General features: G+C 43.3%; 1 protein-coding gene across 2 annotated transcripts in view; it reads left to right on the top strand.

The window, feature by feature from the left end:
• The window catches only part of nfic (nuclear factor I/C), a 72,745-nt gene extending 53,848 nt beyond the window's left edge, over nucleotides 1-18,897 (top strand). Inside the window, exons 4-11 of one of the 2 annotated variants that reach the window (XM_030783759.1) lie at nucleotides 116-190; nucleotides 2,888-3,011; nucleotides 4,400-4,521; nucleotides 7,432-7,545; nucleotides 8,667-8,851; nucleotides 10,572-10,731; nucleotides 13,050-13,135; nucleotides 18,822-18,897. In XM_030783759.1, the coding sequence (XP_030639619.1) occupies nucleotides 116-190; nucleotides 2,888-3,011; nucleotides 4,400-4,521; nucleotides 7,432-7,545; nucleotides 8,667-8,851; nucleotides 10,572-10,731; nucleotides 13,050-13,135; nucleotides 18,822-18,842 (887 nt within the window). In that variant the 3' untranslated portion in view covers nucleotides 18,843-18,897. Of the gene's footprint in view, nucleotides 1-115; nucleotides 191-2,887; nucleotides 3,012-4,396; nucleotides 4,522-7,431; nucleotides 7,546-8,666; nucleotides 8,852-10,571; nucleotides 10,732-13,049; nucleotides 13,136-18,821 lie in introns of both variants that reach the window. The other variant, XM_030783758.1, reaches the window with a different exon arrangement.
• Nucleotides 18,898-21,594: the final 2,697 nt, after the last annotated feature.

The raw sequence follows: 21,594 nt of genomic DNA, 5'->3' as shown, positions 1-21,594 counted from the left end.
TTTCTCCTCTTCTTAACTGTCTCTCTTTGTTTTCTCTCTCTCTCTCTCTCTCTCTCTCTGCCTTTATCTCTTTATCTCCCCGTCTCTCTCTCTCTCCTCATTCTATCTTTTTCAGATGCGCCTGAATTTCAGGAGAGCTTCGTGACGTCAGGAGTTTTCAATGTAACAGAACTGGTGCAAGTGTCCAGAAGTAAGACGCTTTTCTTCAGTTTTTACTCATGTCCATGAAAATTTACTCATGTTTGACTTCCGCTGCTGCTGCTGCTGCTGCTGCTGCTGCTGCTGCTACACGATCGAATTAACCAGAGAGTTTGGATGACGAAAATTACTCAACGATGACTCTTCTGTCTCAGTGCTGATATTTTAACAGGGGGATTCACATACACCGTGCTAAAAAAGAACCTAGACTCCCCTTGCGTGGATAGAAACTTAAAATAACCACCAAACATAGGCCCTTGCTGCAGTTGCTAGCTAAACGTTCTCTGTCAGTTACTACACTTCAGTCTCATTTTTCTGCTGGATTTTGTTTTTTTTTTTATCGCAGCTCGAATCAGGCAGCAGACACAAGCTAATGGACAATGGGAAAAAAAAAAAAAATTCAGGGATGGCGCAGGAGTGGGGGGGGGAGGGGGGCGATGTGATAAGCATCTCTGTGAACTGGCAGACCTGAGGATTATGGGAGGGAGGGGGGAAAGTCCTATCCACTTAGAGCATTAATCTCAGACAACATAAAGAGTAAAGCCCCCCCCCCCCCCCCCCCCCCCCCCCACTAACCGTTATCCCCTCTAGATATCTCTGTCTCCAAATATGGTCTATGATTCAAGGCAAGCTATGTCAGTCCACTGAATGTGCTATGCAAATTGTCGGGTTATTAGCGTACCCTGTTAGCCGCCACGTGTTGTGTGCATCTCTGAATTCTGCTCGAGCTATTCCCATAGCATTTTAAGCTCGTTTCACTGCATCCGTTACGGAGAAAATGCTCATCAACGCACACAAGATCTCTCCATCTGTGGCAGTATTGTTTATTCATTGTGTCAGAACACAGCTACGGACGCAGCGGGACACTGATAGCGTACACTGATCGCTCCCATCATTTGCATTAGCTTTGAATGGAACCTGCAAGAGTCCAGTGCCATTCTGTAACCTGACCTCACATCACAGCTGAAAAGAGACACACACACACACACGCACACCCTCGAACAAAGAGGGACATTCACCACACAAACTCTCATATAGAGACACACACTTATGCGCGCCCACACACACACTTACGCGCACACACACACACACACACGCACCTGAGTCCTCCACCCAAAACTTTCACTCATACCCAGTGTCTCAAGGCTTGATAATTGTTAGATTTCTGCAGCTGATTTTAGCAGTATTTAACGACAAAGCAACTTGATCTGTTCTTCTGTCAATTCTAATGAATTTTTATTTTTGTGTCGATGTTGTTGACATGGTTTTAAACCCCGATAGACTGCTTTTGTCTTTCAATCTGATGATGACAAGTGACAGGGAAATGAGTGATTAGTGTGTATGGAAAATATTTCGCACTACACCTGTTACACATAACCTCAGTGTTTTCCCTGTCAAAACGAAAATGATTGATGGAAAATGAAACAATGTGTTTAAAAACATTCATCAGACACCTGTCAGCTGTCATCTCATAAGGTCACAGCACAGATTTCAAATGTGTTCATATTCTCTGGACTTAACCTTTTCAAAAAGTCTCTATTCACAAGAAATCAGCTCAGGATAAAATTATTGCTCCATTTCCCATTGACGCTTCTAGACACTTTTTCATCATTTTGAGGAATTTAATGAAAGTCAAAATGCATGCAAGTTCATAGTTGTTGATAATTATACACAGACGCATGGTAATTACTCATGAGATTATCTTTTTTTTCATAATTAGTTTACTTAACTGATATATTCAGCATTAAAAGATCTCATTTTGTTTGTTCAATCTTCATATGGAATATTTATCCTATCAGACACAAGACGCTCCTCTGAACATCAAATTCCTCGTGGGATTATACATATTTTTTTTTTCTCTCTCTCCCTCTCTCCTGCTTTCTTCCAAAATTAAATCGAGCTGAAAATCTCGAAACCGCAGCTCGCGTATCGACCTTGCTAGCTTTCATTTAGCACGATTTGTGCAGTGAACAAATCTCGACTGAGAATAGTTTGATGAGCTTAAAGGTTCCTGTAAGAACAATAAGTGGGACTTTTCATGCTTCGCAGTGTGAATCCCGCCTTTGTTTTCCTTCATGTGTCGGAGAGAGAGAGAGAGAGAGAGAGAGACTGACTGATTGCCCGGGGAGTTTGGAATGGCAAAATCAGTTTGCTAATAGGCATACCTGTTTTAACAAGTAGGCCATTGTTCTCAGAATCTCTCAGCTCCAAAACAGCAGAACACGTGCATTACAGACAGAACCCCGGCTACACCGCCACTTCCCTGTCCACTCTGGTTAGGCTGCCGCTGCAGAAGGCTTTAATGGAGACGACCACAGAGCACATTAGTGGTAACATGAGAGGGTTCTGCCTGGGCATTTGTTGATTGATAGCTGTGTGTATGCAGTCCTGTCTTGGGCCCGAGCTTTAATTCCACATAGTCCTCACAGTGTACCCAGAATATGCCGCTGATGCTGTTCCCAGTGCAAAAACATCTCCGCAGAAACATAGTTTGCTTTGAGCGTGCCTTGATTTTGCATGTCCCTGTGCCCACTGTTTCCATCCACGTTCAAAATGTTAGTGTTTTTCATTCAGAGAGTAAGGGTGTTTGTTTTGCTAGTGCCTGTTTTCTCTGATCTGTTATGTCTTTGTGTGCGTGTGTGTGTGTGTGTGTGTGTGTGTGTGTGTGTGTGTGTGTGTGTGTGTGCAGCGCCGGTGGTGACAGGGGCAGGGCCAAACTTCTCTCTGGGGGAGCTGCAGGGGCACCTGGCCTACGATCTGAACCCATCAGGTGTGGGCATGAGGAGAACTCTGCCCAGCACCTCCTCCAGCGGGTCAGTATACACACACACACGCATGCACACGCATGCACGCGTGCGCACACACACACACACACATACACGCGCGCGCACACACACACACACACGTATGCTCTTGTATGCAAATTTCTGGGGACCCTCTATTGACTTCAGTTATAAAAAAAGTAAAGAATACCAACTTAACCATAAGTCCAACCCCTAACCAAACAACACTTTCACACTTTTAATTTTACCAATAAGAACAATATCATTTATAACGAGATACGTATTTTTTTTTTACTAGTGGGAACTAACTAAAACTTTCACCCTGGTTTTACAAGGAGTGGGAAAGTATGCTTTCAGTAAAATGCCCTCCAAATTTTACTGAAAACAAGAACACACACATACGCACACACACATACACACATACACACACTTTTATATAGAAATCCCTATTCTGGGTCAGTATACACACACACACATACACAGACAGACACACACACACACACACGTACACACACACATTCCCTGCCCATCCATCAGCTAGCTCTGATCATACACTGTGTCCTTGGGCTATTCCTGACTAAAGACAAGACTCCATAAACTCTGCATATGTATATCTGTATGCCTGTGTACGTACACGTGGATTATAACAGGAAACACTTAGTTTAAAAGAACAGGAAACACTCGGCTCCATTCAACTCGTGACGTTCTTAAGAGAGCCAGAAATCAAACGAGATTAGACGTTTTTTACGAGGGTGGATTAACCAGTATCTTTGTGTGATTTATTTACCCCGTATTACGCTTAACTCTGTTATTACCACCAAAAAAAAAACCAACAAAAAAAACACACACACACATACACTCCTCTCTCAGCCACAGTCTAATGAGTGAGACAACAGAGGACAGAGCCTGAGTTCAGTGTAAACCGATGGTTGATTAGCCTGAGCCCAGTGGGAGACGCCAGGAAAGGGGGCCGTTTGATTTCGGCTCTGACTGCAGCCGTGGGCTCAGGAGAGCCCAAACAGAACAAGAGCCTGTAGCTCAGGTGACTGCGGAAACTTTGATTTATCTGCAGTCGCTCTCAAGCAGAGCCACACAAGTGATTCAGCCTCTTCTTTCTCAGCGTAAATGCACGGCTAAGCTGGAACAAAGGGTGTCTGTTTGCAGTTCTTTTTCTTATCATAAGTTCCTTAGCTCTCTCCTTAGATTTCCAAGATCCTTACCAACTCAGCATCAGTACGAAAGTGTGTGTGTGTGTGTGTGTGTGTGCGTGTGCGTGTACGTGTATGTGTGTGTGTTTTCTCCTTACATTTTTTTATCTGACGGTAATGCTACATCTTTTCTGGTCACTTAATGTATTCTCTGTCATTCATATGTGTTTCCTGTTTTTTTTTTTTTTTTTTTACTCTTTCTCTTAGAAGTAAGAGGCACAAATCCGGCTCTATGGAGGATGACATAGACACCAGTCCAGGAGGTGAATACTACACTTCACCCAACTCCCCTGCTAGCAGCTCCCGAAACTGGCAGGAAGACATGGAAGGAGGTTAGCATTAGCATCTCTGCTAACCAACGTTATGATACACTGCTTTCATATTTCCTGATAAAACAATAAGGTTAAAGGGAGGAAGACGTACAGTATCAGTGCCACGATCAAAATGTCACACCCGCCATTGGTCTCATCCGAAAGGTCGTAAAGGCCAAAAGACAAATGGGTCATGTTTTGAAGTTTCAGTTTAAAGAAAAAAAAAAAAACCCTTAGCTCAGACTGTTAAGTTACTGATGGCTTTGAATTTCCTTAACCGAGCCCCGAAGCGTTCATTAATTCATGAACTCTCAATTTCGTGAAAGTCTGCAAAAAAAAGCTGAGTGCTACAGTCTATTGTAGCTCTAGGCAGTACTCACAGATGTAGTCCTCCCAGGCTTTAAGTCTCTGCTGGATTTCTTTTCCCTCCCAGTTCCCACACTGGTACCGAAGCAAACGAACTACTTCTCTCAGTCTAAAGGCTAAAACTGCTCTCTGTTTGATCTCAGTGACAAATTTCAGTTCCATCCGTGTCCAATGATTAACTGTAGACTGATCTAGCATCAAGGACGCTCTTTCCTCCCTGGAGTGCGTTGTCATACAGAGCGCTTTTTGTTTCTTTGTTTTGTGTTCATTTTGCGATTCAATAAGTGTAACAGCATCACCGACGTGTTAATTAAGCCACTTTATCAGCCGTGGAGCATTTTATTGTACCATAGAGCCTCTTCCTCCATCGTTGGCCGCCGCTGGCCTGCCTACTTAAACCCAGCAGGTAAAAATTAGGCCAGGCAGTGGTGAGAGACTCAGCAGTAGGGATGGTGTTTTTTGAGTGTCTGTGGGGGTGTGTGTCTTTGAGTAGGCCCTAGCAATATTCGGCGCGCACTTTGTGGACGACAGCTGAGTTTGTGAGCATTCAGCGCTAAGTGCATTTGCAAGTGAAGGCACTGGGTAAAACAGTGGAGCCTGTGGTTAGTGCGTTTGTGTCAGTGTGTCGTATTTGATTTGACTGGATCGCCGTGTATTGCAGAGGAAGGCTTTTTGCACAGCAGTGCAAACTCACTGGTGTTCACCTTAACTTTAAGCTTTTAATTCTGAATTGCTTTTAAGTGCCGGTTTAGGAGCGGGACAGAACTCCGCCCTGCTTCTAATGATAGAAACGGCAGAAGCGTTGTCTTTTCGGTGACGGAGCACCACGGGGCTTGGTTCAATGGCTCTTCTCTCCAAACCTCCATCTCGCTTGATGCTCTCTGGGCTGTGGTTCTGCCGCTCACTTAACTGGCCTAAGACCAGCTGCCTCTGCTTTTCTCCCATCCGTTAACTCCTCGCAGGGAAAAGACCAAATTGGTCTCAGGTCAGCCCTTGAGGGGAAGCTGTAACATGTGTGGAAAGTTGAGGAGATTCGGGGGGAACCGAGGCCCTCGTCCTGTTACCCACCTCTCCTCCTGTCTAGACACCCTAACGAGTTCCTATTTAACGACCCCCTCGGCTGATTGCTCTGAGAAAGGGAGAGGGAGAGGAGAGAGAGAGAGAGAGAGATAGTGAGAGAGAGAGAGAGAGAGAGAGGGAGTCTACTGTATGCACATTCTCCAGTACATGTAGTTGTGTAGCTTGGGATACTCATAATGAGTGAGTACACTTCCTTTTCCCAACCTTGCCCAGCAGAGCCTCGATTTGAATGCAGTCCTTCAGGTTTTCAAGCATTCTGCCTCAGTGCCATTTGTTTGTGTAATCAGATAAGAGGCCGTTAGAGTTTGATTAAGAAGAAAGATCTTCTTCTTTTTTTTTTTTAAAGAAGTGTTACTAAGAAAGTCTAGAGCTGATGAATGAAAGCGTGCGAAAGAATGGCGTAATTGCCCCAGTATTACAGTTCAGCATCTACATGTTTATCTGTTGCTAGTGATCTTCAGCCCAGCTGGCCTCTTGCATTCCTGAAAAGCTGCCATTTAGATAGACACAAGTATGACAACATGGAAGGAGGGGGGAGAACTCTCTCTCTTTTCCTCTCTTCTTTTCTCTCTCTCTCTCTCTCTCTCTCTTTCTCTCTCTCTCCCTCTCTCTCTCTCACTGTCTGTTTGTCTGTCTCTGAAAGTTAGGATTGCTTCTTGAATGTTTAAGATGACATCACAGACGTTGGAATCCCATTATGTTACGTGATATAATATGATCGGTCTACTTTTCCGACACCTCTGTGTTTGGTAATTCGGAAATGGCGTGATCACACATGGCAGTTTGAAACCCTCTGAGATGTTTAAATTGGGAACAAGATGTGAACATAATATAATGCACAAATAGAACAAAGGCATTCTTAAGAGTTGATGTACAGTTACGTCAAACAAACAAAAACAAAACAAAAAAATATCTCTAAGCCCTCCGCATGTTTTCACACAAATGCAAAAGACTGAATATCGACGCCAGAAGAGCATTCATGACCCAAGAGTGACTGGTCTCAGTGAATCACTCCAAGAAATATTCTCTTTTTCCAATCCCAATGTTCTTGTTCCATGAGGAAATTAGGATCCAATGTGTACACTGCAATGCACTGCAGCACTGGTAGGGAGGATAGCGTGCTCTCGTTACACTGTGCCACCTAGTGGCTGCTTTAAGTAAAGACACCAAGTCGATGTAGCTCCTCAATGACAAGGACGGATACAATACAGAAAGAGACTAATGTCAAAAACTGTAGGTCTGTTTCTTTGCATAGACCTACACGTTAGAGATCCATAGATTGACCGAACTGAGGTTTTATTTGTCTCAATCCTCAGGAGAATAAATAACAAATAGAAGCAAAAAAAAAAAAGTGTTTTGATGGTTGGAGGGACATGTGTTAGAGGGGCCTCTTTGTGTTTATGTTTATGTTCATGTTTGTGTATCTGCTTAATATTAGTGATGCTGAGTGTAAGTCCCCTCCCCATCCACTCTGTGTGTATTCAGGGATTTCCCCCACTGTGAAGAAGACTGAGATGGACAGCCCGTCTCCTCAGGAGAGCTCCCCTAGGCTCAGCAGCTTCACACAGCACCACAGACCTGTCATCGCAGTGCACAGCGGTGAGGGCCCGGGTCTCACACATACACATACACATAAACACACACACACACACATAAAAACGCACACAAACACAGACGCACGCGCAAATACACACGTGCATGCGTGCGCACGCACACACACGCACACACACAGTTGTAAACACGTACAGTCTCTGCAGTGTGACCAGACACTAGTTACATCACATCACATCACACTAACATACTGTCAACAGCAAAGCCAATAAAACAAAATGATTGTGTTCCATTATTTTAGTAATTTACTTGTCCTGGAACTCTTTAAATTCACACTGTCTTTCCTTTCTAAGGTCTCTTTCTTGATCACTGTAGAGAGGATAAGGCTGACAATTTTCATTAAATGTAGACGTTTGTCCTGTGGGAATGCATGTTGCTAAATGGATACAGACAGCCAGTGTCAGACAGGCAAAAAAAGCAGTTTGTCTGTGAATGTGTTATTAGATGTTTTATCGAACTAAACAGAGCGGGAGACTGCCGTACTCTTTTTGACAGGTAATTGTTTGTGGGGACAATGAGGAGTAATCTGTTCCCTGGCAGCTCTCCACTGCCTACAGACCGCTGCTCGAACAATTAGCGTGGCTGTTAAAATGAATTGGTTTGTGCATCGCCATATGCCCGCCGCATTAGAGCATTACGTTGATAGCATAGTTGCCTCTTTCAATTATGGAAATTAGCATCCCTTTAATAAACTCATTCTGTAAAGAACTCTGGCAGCAGATATTACACAAAAATGACTGTCAAGCAAGTAAAGATACATTAAGTTGTTGGCAGTGTATACCATAGAATGCTGAAGGCTTTAAGCTGTTGCTTCACTGGTCTCTGGAGAATGCGATGCTAATTCTTAAATCCCACCCAACACATTTACATTTTTTATTACACCAACCTAAATGAGAGAATTTATTGTTCGTTATCCATCGCATTTCTGTCAAATAATACGTATTAAGTGCTGTCAGCTGCTATGAAGGAATGGCATTCGTTTTTACCACAAGGCTAACCGTCCGCGACTGAAATAAAGATGTTTACGTCGGGGCGGAGACTGTCTGTAAACGCTGCTCTCCTCTCTCTCTCTCTCTCTCTCTCCCCCCCCTCTCCCCGGCAACCTCCAGGTATCTCACGGAGTCCGCATCCTTCCTCGTCTTTGCACTTTCCCGCCGCCCCCATCCTTCCCCAGTCGGCCTCCACCTATTTCCCTCACACAGCCATCCGCTATCCCCCGCACCTTAGCTCACAGGACCCGCTCAAGGACCTGGTCTCCCTGGCCTGCGACCCGTCCAGTCAACAGCCCAGTCCGGTAAGTCTGCTCCCAGCACTGCTCAGACGTTCTAGTACGACTCTTTTTTTTTTTTTTTTCCCCTCTCGGTCTGATTAAAAACATGACCAGAACACAGTTCTGAGCCAGCCATAATTCCAGTACAGAACCAATGTATGTTCGTCTATAATTACATTTGGCCTTAAGCTGTATTCTGTTATGTTATTTGTGTATTAATGAGTGAGCCAGACGTTCTCAAAACTCTAAATCAATTTTCCCCATGTTGACGTGGAGAGGAAAGCATATTTTGAGCTGGAATCAATTTTATCTTAAGAAAACAAATCCTTTTTTTTTTTTTTTTTTTTTCCCTAAATTTGTGGAGTTAAGTGTCTCTTTCAGTGTGTCGCGATCTTTGTGAGAATCCACTGGTGACAGAAGAAAACACACACTCTCCCCCCGTCCTGTCCAGTGCTGAGTATAGCCGCTGTAACCCGAGCGAGAGACAGTTAACCACTGCTATGTAGGAGTGTGCTATAACACAGGCCAATGTTTCTCCCTGTTCCCTTCTCCAGCATTGCAGTGAGCAGACCTTACTTTGACCCGCGTGCCTACGAGGGGTTTGCAGCAGAAACGAATCTCTATAGATTTCGCTGAAATGAAACTAGGTTAACTGGGTCCTTTTAAGTCAAAGTCAGCATCTTCATACCGTAAAGATTTAGACCTGGATTTTTTTTTTTTTTTTTTTTACCTCAGGGACCTTACGGCCGTAATCATTTCTGCGCGGTGAGATGTTTAGCACTGAACCAGAGTAAGAACAAACGCGCTCTCTCTCGGCATTGCCGTGTCCTGACACACGCCTCTGGTGCTGGAACCGAAAAACAAGACGCAGCCTTTGTCTCGAAAGGTTCTGATTTTGTCGGGGGGAGGGGGGGGGATATCCAATTCTGTGACTGATGCGTCTCTACAGGGTCAAGTTTTGCCTAAGAGTAGGGCAGAAATCCTTACAGGCGCCATGTAAAAAAATGTCAAAAAAAAAGAAAAGAGAAAAGAAAAAAAACCAAAAAGGAGGGTGCTAAGGAAGAAGAACGGATCTGAAGGAGATCCCCGGCTCTCTGGGTGATGATGCTGACGTTGGCACAGTGCGGCAGAAAGAGAGAGAAATTTATCAAGCCTGGCCCCCCGGCACTCGCACTCAGTCTCATTCTGCAGACTCATTGAAATTCCCCTTACTGCAGTGCGACTGCAGCCAGGCATCCACAAAGGACAGGCGCATGGGACCACAATGTAGCTGACTCATTCACCATTCATTGTTGTGCAGGACAGTGAGTGTGCAGTCCTGTGTTGGGGGGGGGGGGGGGGGGGGGCGGGGGGTTTGGGGGGTGAGGGTGGGGGTGGGGTTGAGAAGGACTGGGGTGCAAGAGAGTTTTGGGGGGGTGGTTTATCAGACGAAGGGGAAGAGGACGGGCGATGGGCGTCCGGGCGGTACGGTACCGAGAATGCTACTCTCTCTCTCTCTCTCTTCCAAATAACTGCTGATTGGTTAGAAATAAAAGCATTTAAGAGAAAGTAAGAGAGCGAGAGAAAAAGAGAGGGAGAGAGAATGACAGAGAGAGAGAGAGAGAGCGCTGGAGCAAATGCTGACTGTACAGTAGACGTGACTGTAGAGCCCCGAGGGCTCTCTCCCCGCCCCCCCCCCCCTCCCCCCTCCCTCCCCAACACGTCAAAACAAGGAGCTCATCCTTGCTCTCTCCTTCATTTTCAGCTGAACGGCAGTGGTCAGGTGAAGGTGCCCAGTCACTACATCTCGTCTCAGATGCTGGCACCCCCGCCGCCCCCTGGCATCCCCCGCTTGGCGCTGCCCCCTGACTCCAAATCCAGCACCACCACCACGGACGGAGGAGCCAGTTCTCCCACTTCACCCAGTAAGTGGGCTAGTGGGATGTCCGCTCCCTCCTGCCCCGATCAGGCTACCCATAATGCCAGACACTAGAAACTTATCGCCCCCATTGCCTCTCTCATTGCCAACTGTACTCCCAAGCTGGTTCATTACTAACATATAGTATCATTTTCAGAGGCAAAGCTCAAAGAAGTGTTCACTCTCTATCATACATTTGTCCTTAGACGCTGTATTTTCAGTAATCAGTAGAACAGTGTAATGTCAAGATGTTTGATTGCATGGTTGAGTGTTTGATCTCATGATCTGAATCTAATCGGAATGTATTCATTGTCCACACTGGACTCTGTGATTATTGACAAAGATGTGTAATTATGGTTGGCTCAGAGTTTATGATCTGGATTCATAGTCTCCATCCAGCCATTGTCACAGGGAATCAACATCGTAAATTCGCATAATTATAAATGCATGCCTGTGTTTGTGATTGCTTCTTTGATCTTATGATTAGGTGTGTGTTTGTGTGTGTGTGTGTGTGTGCGTGTGTGTGTGTGTGTGTGTGTGTGTGCGTGTGTGTGTGTGTGTGTGTGTGTGGTCCTCTTAATTGACTTGTCTTGCTCATCTTGATATGACTATTAATTGGATGATTAATGTGGATTTCAAGCATTTTTGCTGACATGTGTTTATGCAAAGCATCACAGATTGACTCGATTGCATATTTTATTGCAGTCAGTATGGTCGTCCCAAATGGGCTCGTTTCAGAAAAAAAAAACCCTGAAGGGCAAGGCCACTGTGTTTTCCCCAAGAACAGGAAGTCCATAAACAGCCTTCCTACAGCCTTAGACAACAAAGCAGTCAGGCGTAGCAGCCCGGCTCCGTCACCTCTCACCATTAATCATGATAATTTAATTAAGATATGCAGAGGACAGCTCAATATGCTAACGGAACGCCGAAATGCTGCAACAGAATCAATCAGTCGTCCAGTTTCGCGCTGTCCTTCATCGCTTCACATTACCTCATAGGCTTATCCTCCACGCACCCTAAGCCAATAACCTTCCTTCTCTGGGAAGGGCTGGTGCCCATAAAATGATGAGCGTTTTTTCGACAGGGAGCCAAAAATTAAGGTCGTGTGGATGTTATTGTTTATGCTTTGGGAACTGAATTATTTGGCCATTTTCCACACCGTATTTTGACAGGTGTAGTTTATTAAAATGGGGTAACGTAAGGGTGACTTGACCGTATTTTGACGTGTAGTTTATTAATATTAGATAACATTAGGGTGATTGAGCATATTTTGATATGTGTAGTTTATTAATTTGGGGTAACGTTAGGATCACTTGACCATATTTTGACGTGTAGTTTATTAATATGGGATTAACATTAGGGTGATTTGACCAAAAGCAGTTTAATACTCAGAACATTTTAAGTGGACTGCCAAGTTTCAAAAGAAAGTAGACCCTTAAGTTTCAAAAGAAATTAGACCCTTAAGCTACTCCGAGGAGGCATCAGACGCATGTTTATGTCCTCATAGATTCAAGAGACATGGTGAACGCGTAAAAGAGCTTCACTTTGCGCGGCACGAGAATTTCAAATTCCGCCGCGAATCCCGCTGATTGCATTCCCTAAACACAAAATTAGTCGGCGGATCCCAAGTGGTATATAGTTACGTTTAGAATGGGATTCCCAAGAAAAGGAATGTCGAGCAGCATCTGCCCTTTTAATTATCCCGCGCAGGCAGCTAATTCAGTTTACAAGGGATTAAGACGTGTATTCATTAACAAGGAGCTCGACTGACATAACAAGCCATTAAGTGCAGGCAAGCATCCTGTCTCTCACGGCTGGCATTCCGACTCTGCTCCCTGTCGGAGCAACACTCCCAGACGGCACATCCTCGCTGGGAACAGCAGGCAGATGCCACGCAGCTCAAAGCTTGGCAAAGCCTAAAATATTTGTGTGTGTGTGTGTGCGTGTGTGTGTGTGTGTGTGTGTGTGTGTGTGTGTGTGTTTTAAAGCCATTTTACAAAAACCTCACTCACCTGTTTTGGCTCTCTGACGAAGTGGCTCACACAGTTTTAAATTAGAACGGAGAGTGAACAGGGGAGTGAGAAACCGAGCCTGTATTTCATCTCTGATTAAGTTCCCGAAAATGAGTGAAACGGGAACGAAAATAATTTCAGTCGCTGGTTCGAACATGGAATAATGGCAAAAATGTCAGCACACGTGTGTTTTAATGCAGTATTTGACTAGATAAGGCAATTTCAATAACCAGAAGTCACAACGTCTTAAACAGATGATCGAGTAGATGTTTGACACTTGTTTTTTTTTTTTTTTTTCTCTGTCATATTGCAGCTTACTCTGCTCCAGGGACACCACCTGCCAACCGCTCCTTCGTAGGTATCGGTCCACGGGACCCTGGCAGCCTCTATCAGGCTCAGGTATGGATGTAAAGACGCAGTGGCTTTGTCCCACTGTTGCTGGATTATAAGCCTAATTACCACCAACTCAAACTTAACCACTGTCCCCCATAAATCAAAATGACTGTGGATATTGTGCTCAGTCAAGATACCAGCTCAGACCTCTTCTCTAAATGTCACTGCTTTGTGTAAAGATTACATTACCGTAAATACCACTGTATCTGAAACCTAGAAATCCTATAGAAAACCACAGTCCTCAATTCAAGGTTTATACTAGACGTATCAACATTTGAAACTGTTTAACCTTCACTTCTGTTATTTGAATGTGTTGCTGAAATTTAGAAGTTTACATTTAGTAGTTGTCTCTGTACCTTGCAGTTCACTAAAATTTGCTGGTGGTGTGTTTCACAGATATCAAAGCCACACTACTGTGTTCAATTATAGATCAGAGGATAGCAGCTATCTCCTGCAGACAGTCAGTGTTCACAGCGTTCTTTAGACTCTTTTCAATAAAACAGGGTATGGATGTGAGGGACAGGCAAAGATAGATTGCAACCCACAGTGCCTTGCTCTGTCTCAGTGCATAGGTATATTAAAACGGTATGAACGCGTACGGTCTAGCGCCATAAATGTGTCATTCAACGGTCGTATTCTCCTTGTTGTCGTCAGTGGCTGGCTGGTCTGTCTTTTTTGATATCTATTGTTTAGACCATCTGAATTTTTTTTGGAGACTTGCTAGCAGTGCATATGTTTGCACTCAAAATTGATCCAAGATTTGCAGGTTAATTGGGGGATAACTGAAAACTTTCGATTACTTTTGGTCTCTTATAAATGAACAGTGCAGAAAAAAAAAGTCCTGTATGTCGACAAGGCTTTTCATACATTTTTAATTTTCAGTCGATTGGACTGTTATTTATTTTTGAATTGCTGCAAGTCTTACCAGAGGTGGACAGTTTTATCGTTTAAAAGAAAATATATTGGACCCTATATCCTGCCAAGCTAGAAACAGTTTGCAACCAAACATAGTCAAGTTGGGAGAGTGGAGAGTGTTGTTGTTTTTTTTTTTGTGTGTGTGTGTGTGTGTGTAAGTGCAGAGCTGAGGAGCTTGCTGCTGCATTGCAGTGCTCTTTGCTCCATGAAGAGAGCAGGAGCACCTCAGTCAGGCATGGGATGATGTAGGTAGCACTGAGAAAAGAGAGGAAAAGAGAGGGAGAGAAACAGAACAAGAGAGAAAGGAGTGAGAGAGAGAGAGAGAGAGAGAGAGAGAGGGGAGTTTAGATATGGTGTGTGTGTATATGTGTATGTGTGTGTGTGTGTGTGTGTGTGAGAGAGAGAGAGAGAAAGAGAGAGTGTGTGAGTGCATGTGTGCACATTTGAGCGTGTGTGTGTGTATGTGTGTGCGTGAGAGTCAGTGTGTGTGTGTATGTGCATGTGAATGCATGTGTGTGTGTGTGGTACAGTGGACAAAAAGCTCCAGGACAGATGAAATATATATATATATATATATATATATATATATATATACACACACACAGTCCCAAGGCACTGTCCTGTCTTTCATCTCTTGGTGCATCTTACCGTAACGCGGGATGAATCCGGTCTGCGAGGGAAAGTGCGGGAAAGTCTTTCTGCCGTAGAGTAAACTTTCCTGGGACTCTGCAGCTCTGTGACTGTGGCTGCTGGGGTGAATTATGTGTGGACTTTAAACACTGCAGCAGTGTTTGGGGAAAGGCAAGCAAGAGCTGGAGGAAGAGAAAGAAGAGCCCTTCTGAGCGTGCTCTGGGATGGTCACGTCCAGAGCTGTCTGGTTGCTAGGGGAAACCAGACATGATGTAATTGCAGGATGAACTTGAACTTTTAGGGAGGAGAGGAGAAGTAATGTCAGACCAAGCTAATTCATGCATGTCCTGCTTGAGCCACCGTTTAAAACTGAGGCGGGATAGAGTATGAGCGGGGATTGATTGTTCAGGCCTACCTGCATCTGAAATCTTCCCTCCCCCTTTTCTCTCCCTCTCCCTCCCTCCCTCCCTCTCTCTCTCTCTCTCTCTCTCTCTCTCTCTTCCACTCTTTCTCTTTTTCTTTCTCTCTCTCTCTCTCTCTCTCTCTCTTCCACTCTTTCTCTTTTTCTCTCTCTCTCTCTCTCTCGCGCTCTCTCTCGCACTCTCTCTCTCTCTCCGTCTCTCTCTCTTTCTCTCTCTCCTCCTCTCTCTCTCTCTCTCTGCATGTGGGTATGCATTCATGTTTTAGTAGGCATAAACAGTTTGTTCTGCTTTGAAAGTGAAATCACAGTGCTCATGTGCTCATCTTTCCACTTACAGATTCTGTTAAGGGAGTTTAATTAGAGACTAAATTTGTCACAAGCTCTTGTAATACTTCTCTCTCCTCCTCCTTGGATGTAAACACGGCCCTGTACCCCACCAATTTTTTTTTTATCTTTGCCATCTGTCACCCAAAACAAAGTATTTGTAAGAAACAAAATATTTCTGCTGGAGCAGGCAACTAACCACTGCAACGAACAGCTAACGGTGTTTGTGCGCGCCCCACACCCCCCCAAAAAAGAAAAAAAAATATTTTCCTTTGGGAATTGTGGTTAATATTCAAATAATAGAGCCCTTTTAGAGGCTGGCATGCTTTAGAATGTGCTGGAATAACTGATGGGCACCAGGCCATGAGTATCATTACACTCCAGCTCTTATCCTAACCACTCCATTTTATCATACGCCAACAAAGTCAAATTATGTATTCCTAAATGTTGGCAAAGAGTAAACCACACTGATATGCAGCAAAATGATGAAGAGCTCACTTAAGGAGGAGTGCAGAGAAGAGCTTCAATGTAACGTTGCAGTAATTCCTCATTAATCAGTCTTATGTAAATTACAATATACCTCAATGTACATTTTGCACTTACTAACTATTATTAGCCGTTCAAGCTAATGAGAAGATGAAAGAAGATTATGAGACTATGGAAAAAGAGAGAATTCTCATCATATTTGTCTTCCCGGAAACTTATTTAGATAATGTTGAGACATCGTGTTCGTTAAATGGAAAAAAAAAAGACTCATGCTACATAGAAGATAGCCTTTTTGCACCGTAGATACCAATGATGCTAGCTAGCCGCCTCACGCGGCGGCCTGAACGGTTGTCTCTGCAGGTTCTTCTGTCACCGTATGTTTGTTTCAGTTGATTTAGCGTATGCAATATGAGCTCCTGAACTGTTAAGCCATAGCATTGTTTGTCTGCCTAATTGCCCAGGGAGGTTCGGTTTCTACTGCCCTGACTCGTTCACTGTAATCGTCCCCAAAGAGCTGTAAGGATGGGAAAAAAACTAAGTGGTGTCAGCGCTCCAAATGTGTATGGTTTTTATTGTATTTTTGAAATAGCTCTTTCCAAACTCTGTGTGTGTGTGTGTCTATGTCCGTCGTTGTGTGTATTTGTGCGTGTCTGTGTGTGTGTGTGTGTGTTCATGTCTGTTTTTCCATCTCTGAGAGTAAACTTGCGTGTGATCGACAGCTTTGAATATTTTTTTCCATTTCAACCGACAGTACTCAGATTTCAACGTACCGGTGCTTACAGAACCGTAAGAACAGAGCTTGGATTCGGTTAAGGCAGACATGAGAAGTACTGAGAAATATTTTAATCTGTTTAAATTGAGGCAAGGTAAGAATTTGCTGGTAAATCCCATATTTGTTTGTTAGGCCAAACGCCAGAGGTTGCCACAGATGAGGCCAAATGAAAAAAAAAAAAAAAAAAGGGAGAGAGACAGAGATGTTCAGCATGCTCAAATCCCACTCTGTGCTGTGGCAGAGATTCGGTTTCCTTCGTGTAAACTGGAAACATATTGAATAAGGGGCCGGTGTCTTGAGAGAAAACGGATTGTATATTTATCTTCAACAAAAAAAAAAAATCTCAATACACCGGAATGGCACGCAGACGTCATGACATAAGGTACAGATGAGATCCAGAACTTGAGGAATATATTTATGTATGTAATTATTCCTCTGGAAGGCCCCTTAGAGGGTCGTTTTTTTTTCCCCTGAGTCAAAATGAATTTTCAGGATTGAGCAGCTGCTATGCCGGGTATGACGTTAGAGAGTTGCCAAATGACAGGATCACAGCGTACGGTCTGGGCACAGACATAGACGTGTAGCATCCGTCGATGCCCGTCTCGCCAGATTACCTCTCTATCAGCGCTCTCACGGTAATTAGATTGAGACTCTCCCTTCTCGATACGTGTTCTTACCAGAGAGGTCTTCCTATTTTCACACAGTGCCCCCCTGTTTCACAGGACATAGCCCCCACCTGTCTCAGCTCCCTTGCTGACACAAAACTGAACACCTGTCCTGCATCCTGTGTTAATGCCTAGTACCGTTTAATGGGCCATGCCGTACCGTACTCCTGGCTTCTCTATGTTCCATTCGATTTGCTTTTTTGTTTTTTTTTTACGCAGTTTCTTTTTAATAACACTAGTTTCCCAGTCACTTCTGATCTTCTCATGCGTGAATGGTATGTTTTGACCAACGTTGTCTGCTGTGCATGTGTGGATTACATAGCGTAGCGATGGCATTGAGAATGTTGTTTATGTGAATGTGGGTCTGCTAACACAAAATGAGGTTTCTAACCATAGTCATCAACCAGATGTTTCTTTTTCTCTGTACCCCTATAGCATTAGGCACAGCAGTAAGAATGGTTCTTCCCTATTTAGCTTTATGAAATCAATACAGTTGGGTGTAGTTAAGGACGTCTGTTGGACCGCTGTTAAATTACTTAAACCTTCGTGGAAAATGTTGAGCCGGGGGTTTCGGGGTATAAGCCTTGTCAAATTTTTTAAAAAGACTTCAGTGGTTTGTGAGCAAAAGCCAAAATCCTATTATGTTTTTTAAAAGGTTTGGGTGGGATCCTGCTGGGATCTCTCGTTGGCTAACGTAGCCCTTTTTTTTTTTTTTAGTCCATATTATTTTTAATAGCCCCCCATTCCATTTCTGGGCCCTGACTGGCGCTAAGTGTTTTAGAGCCCATTAGATTAGAGAACTCTGATTGCAGAACGTTTTGGAAAGTACAACTGATTTGCCTGAGCTTGGAACGAGAGAAAGCTGTGGTTTTGCATTATTTATAGCTCACAGCCTCCTAACACCGCGGATCCAAGTCTAAAGTCCTCACGCCGACCTCTCCCTCCAACGTATATATATGATTATCAATTATCTTTAGCTTATTTATATTCTGCCCCTAGAAGCAGAGAGCATTGTTTCTTAAGTACAGAACTGAAGTCACGTAATGGAACCGTGTAACGATTGGCTATATCGTATAAACACAGCTCAATTTTTCCGAGCCTTCGCCCGAAGAGAGCTAACAGATCACGACAGACCGTAAGCTCATTAAGACCGAGAAAAAAAACAAAGGAGAGAGAAACAGTTTACTCAAATTACTCATTAGTTATTTCTGTTTTGGAAATGTACTTATACAAGTAATTCAGTTGTTTCTGTCTGTAATACTGGGTCTGGACTGGAGCATTTTAAGGCTTTGGTTTATTTGGCCTTCTTACCCTGGCTTGCATGATACCAGAATGGGATAAGTTAATGTTTACATGTTGTAGTCTAGGGTATTATGGTATGATAACAGAATATTTCTGCTGTTATTTTCTCATTTGAACTGAGTACTGACGTTGTTTTTTTTATCGTTGTTGTTGTTGTTGTTTTTGTTTTCTTTTCAGTCCTGGTATCTGGGGAACTGAACAACCCAAGGATAAAACAAACGGGGCATGGACATGGATGTGAGATTCAAAAAAAAAAAAAAATTTTTTTTTTTTTTTTTTTGGTGGAATTAAGAAAAAAAAATTGTGAACGAGATGCAAGAGGGAAGAAAAAAATGGATATATATGCAGTGTGTATATATATAAAGTATGTCTGTGTGTGTATATAGTCATTCAGGATATTTTTTTTGAATGATAATGAAGAGAAAGAGAGGAAACGGACAGAGAAGAAAGAAGAGAGAAGAGGATGTCTGGGGGCAGCCTAAATGAACTCTTGGGGGGGCAGAGACAATACCCCACATACCCCAATTTCGCCTCCCTCGCCTTTCTGGAACACCCTTCTTCAACACCCCTCCCTCCCTCCGCTACAGGTGCTGCTTCCTCATATATGCAAAATAAGTATCCTTTATTTTCTTAATCAACAGGGAAGAGACAGCCTAATGTAATGAATTGAATGATTTTTTTTTTTTTTTTTTTTTTTTCACTGGCTCTGGGATGCAAATTGCCCCCCTGCGTTTGAAAGTTGGAAGAGGTTGAAGCAAAAAAAAAAAAAAAAAAGAGAGAGAGAGAGAGAGAGGGGGGCAGAGGCAGAATGAAGTGGGGAAAAAAAAAAAAAGTTTTGACGGGTCGATCGCTTCCCTTCACCCAAACATTTTTTGACAAAAAAAAGAGAAAAGTCTTTTACTTTTCATCGAATTTTATTGACAATCATGTTATCTATGTCAATTTTTTTCTTTTATTTTCTTTCTTTTTCTTTTTTTTTTTCCTTTTTTTTTCTTTTATTTGGGTTCAGAGGGTGATATTTTTAAAACACACATTCTCCACCATTTGTATTGGAGTCCACTTTTTTTGTGGATGCCTTATCATTTTTTTAAACACTGATGAATATTTGTGGTACGTCTGTGACATTTATGAGTCACAGTCAAACACACACACACACACACCAACAGGCATGTGTGTTTCTGTACGCACACGTGTGTGTACAGAAACATACATACACACACACACACATACACATACACACACACACACACACACACACAGACACACAAACACAGAGGCTTTCAACACTGGCCTGTACTGTTATAGAACTCACTAGGTGAGGTTACTTTTTTAAAGTCCTCAAACATAGAGCAGTGTTTTAGGAGCAGTGAGAGAGCGTGGATCCTCTCCTCTGCTCAATGTGAAACAAAGCCCAAGAGCTCCTTCAGTCTGTTGTGTGTGTGTGTGTATGTGTGTGTGTGTGCGTGTGTGTGTATGTGTTTGCGTGTGTGTATGTGTTTGCGTGTGTGAATAGAAAAATACATATAATTGATAGTCCCTCATACATCCTCCAACGAATTTCACTCTCACAGGACATTGTCGTGTTTAATGTAGATAAGTAGGTTGTATTCTGCATAGTGACAAAGGGAGTAATACAATAGTTTTGTCACTATAAGACAGTATTGGGGGTAGAGGATAGAGTTGTTTTTTTTTTCCTTTTTTGTGTAATTAGTTAAAACTGCATTGGAAATTACAGGCATTGCACTACTTTAAAAATTAATTTTCCTCTTTTGCAGATATCTTTTGGCCTAATCATATGAAATGCTGCAAGTCAGAGATAGTTTCTTTTTTTCTTCTTCTTCTTCTTCTTTTCTTTTTTTTTTTTTTTGTAGGATTTTATTTTAGTAACTTTTTTGTGTTCTGGTAGCAGGGTAATTGAGTGTTGGCTTTGATTTGATCAGAACAGTCCAACCCTTTGTGTTTTGAAAATCGTACTCGCGAAGCTTTTCCCTTGTTTATGTGTTTAATTACCGTGGACGTTCGTTGTTTTTCTTTTTTTTTTTCTTTTTTTTTTTTCTTTTTTTTAATTTATTTATTCCCACCAGTCTGGCTCTCTCTCCGAACACAGTTTAATTTGAACACAGCCTGTTCCTTTTTTCTTTATTCTTTTTTTTTTTTTTTTTTTTTTTACACAGGCTTTATATGGCCTATAACAAATTTTTTTGATTGTGTTGAAGGCAGATCACACACATAGATGCACAGCTGAGAATGTGAATGAGTCGATCGTCTTATGCATGGCAGTCAGAGCAACTGGAGACGGTGCCCTCCGTGGCCTGTCGCTCGGTCATCGCTTGGGCAGGCCGTCGGCCACGCCGGGGTCCGCTCGCGTCGGTTCGACGCTCGCTCACGGCCGACCGGAGCGCGTGGCGGGGTGGGGGGGTGGGGTGGGGGGTTGGTTGAGCCGCTGACCGGCAGTATATTAGACCATGTGTGTTTACTTAAAAAGAAAGTTCTCCGAGCTGGTTGGCCAGCGTCTCTGATTGGATGTTGTTTGGGGCGTATGCGAGAACAGGCCCGGAATGCGGCGTTCTGCAGAGATTTATACTGAAATCAATCAGCATCAGGGCTTAAGAAATCCTCTACCAAACCCAAATCTCTAAGCCATGAAAAGTGCCTCAGACATTGAGAGAATTTCATTTGACCTGTGTGTTTTTTGTTTTTGGTTTTAATGTTTTTGTTTATTGTGAATTTCCTGAGCCTGCGTTAGCTCCAGTTACAGTAGTAGAGATGGGGAAAAAAAAAAAAGCAATGATTCACAGAGAGAGGAGAGGTGAAGGAAATTTGGCAAGCTCTCTCAGTCCTGTGCAAGCAATCTATCCTCAGCATGGACTGTATGCCTGAACAAAGGCTTCATAGGCACTACTAAAGACAACCGAAAACAAATCGAAAATACGAACGACCCCCCCCCCCC

This window comes from Chanos chanos, chromosome 9, assembly GCF_902362185.1.
Source record: "Chanos chanos chromosome 9, fChaCha1.1, whole genome shotgun sequence".
Taxonomy (NCBI): Eukaryota; Metazoa; Chordata; class Actinopteri; order Gonorynchiformes; family Chanidae; genus Chanos; species Chanos chanos.
Note: the sequence above shows the minus strand (reverse complement) of the source record. Positions and strands in the feature narration are given on the sequence as shown.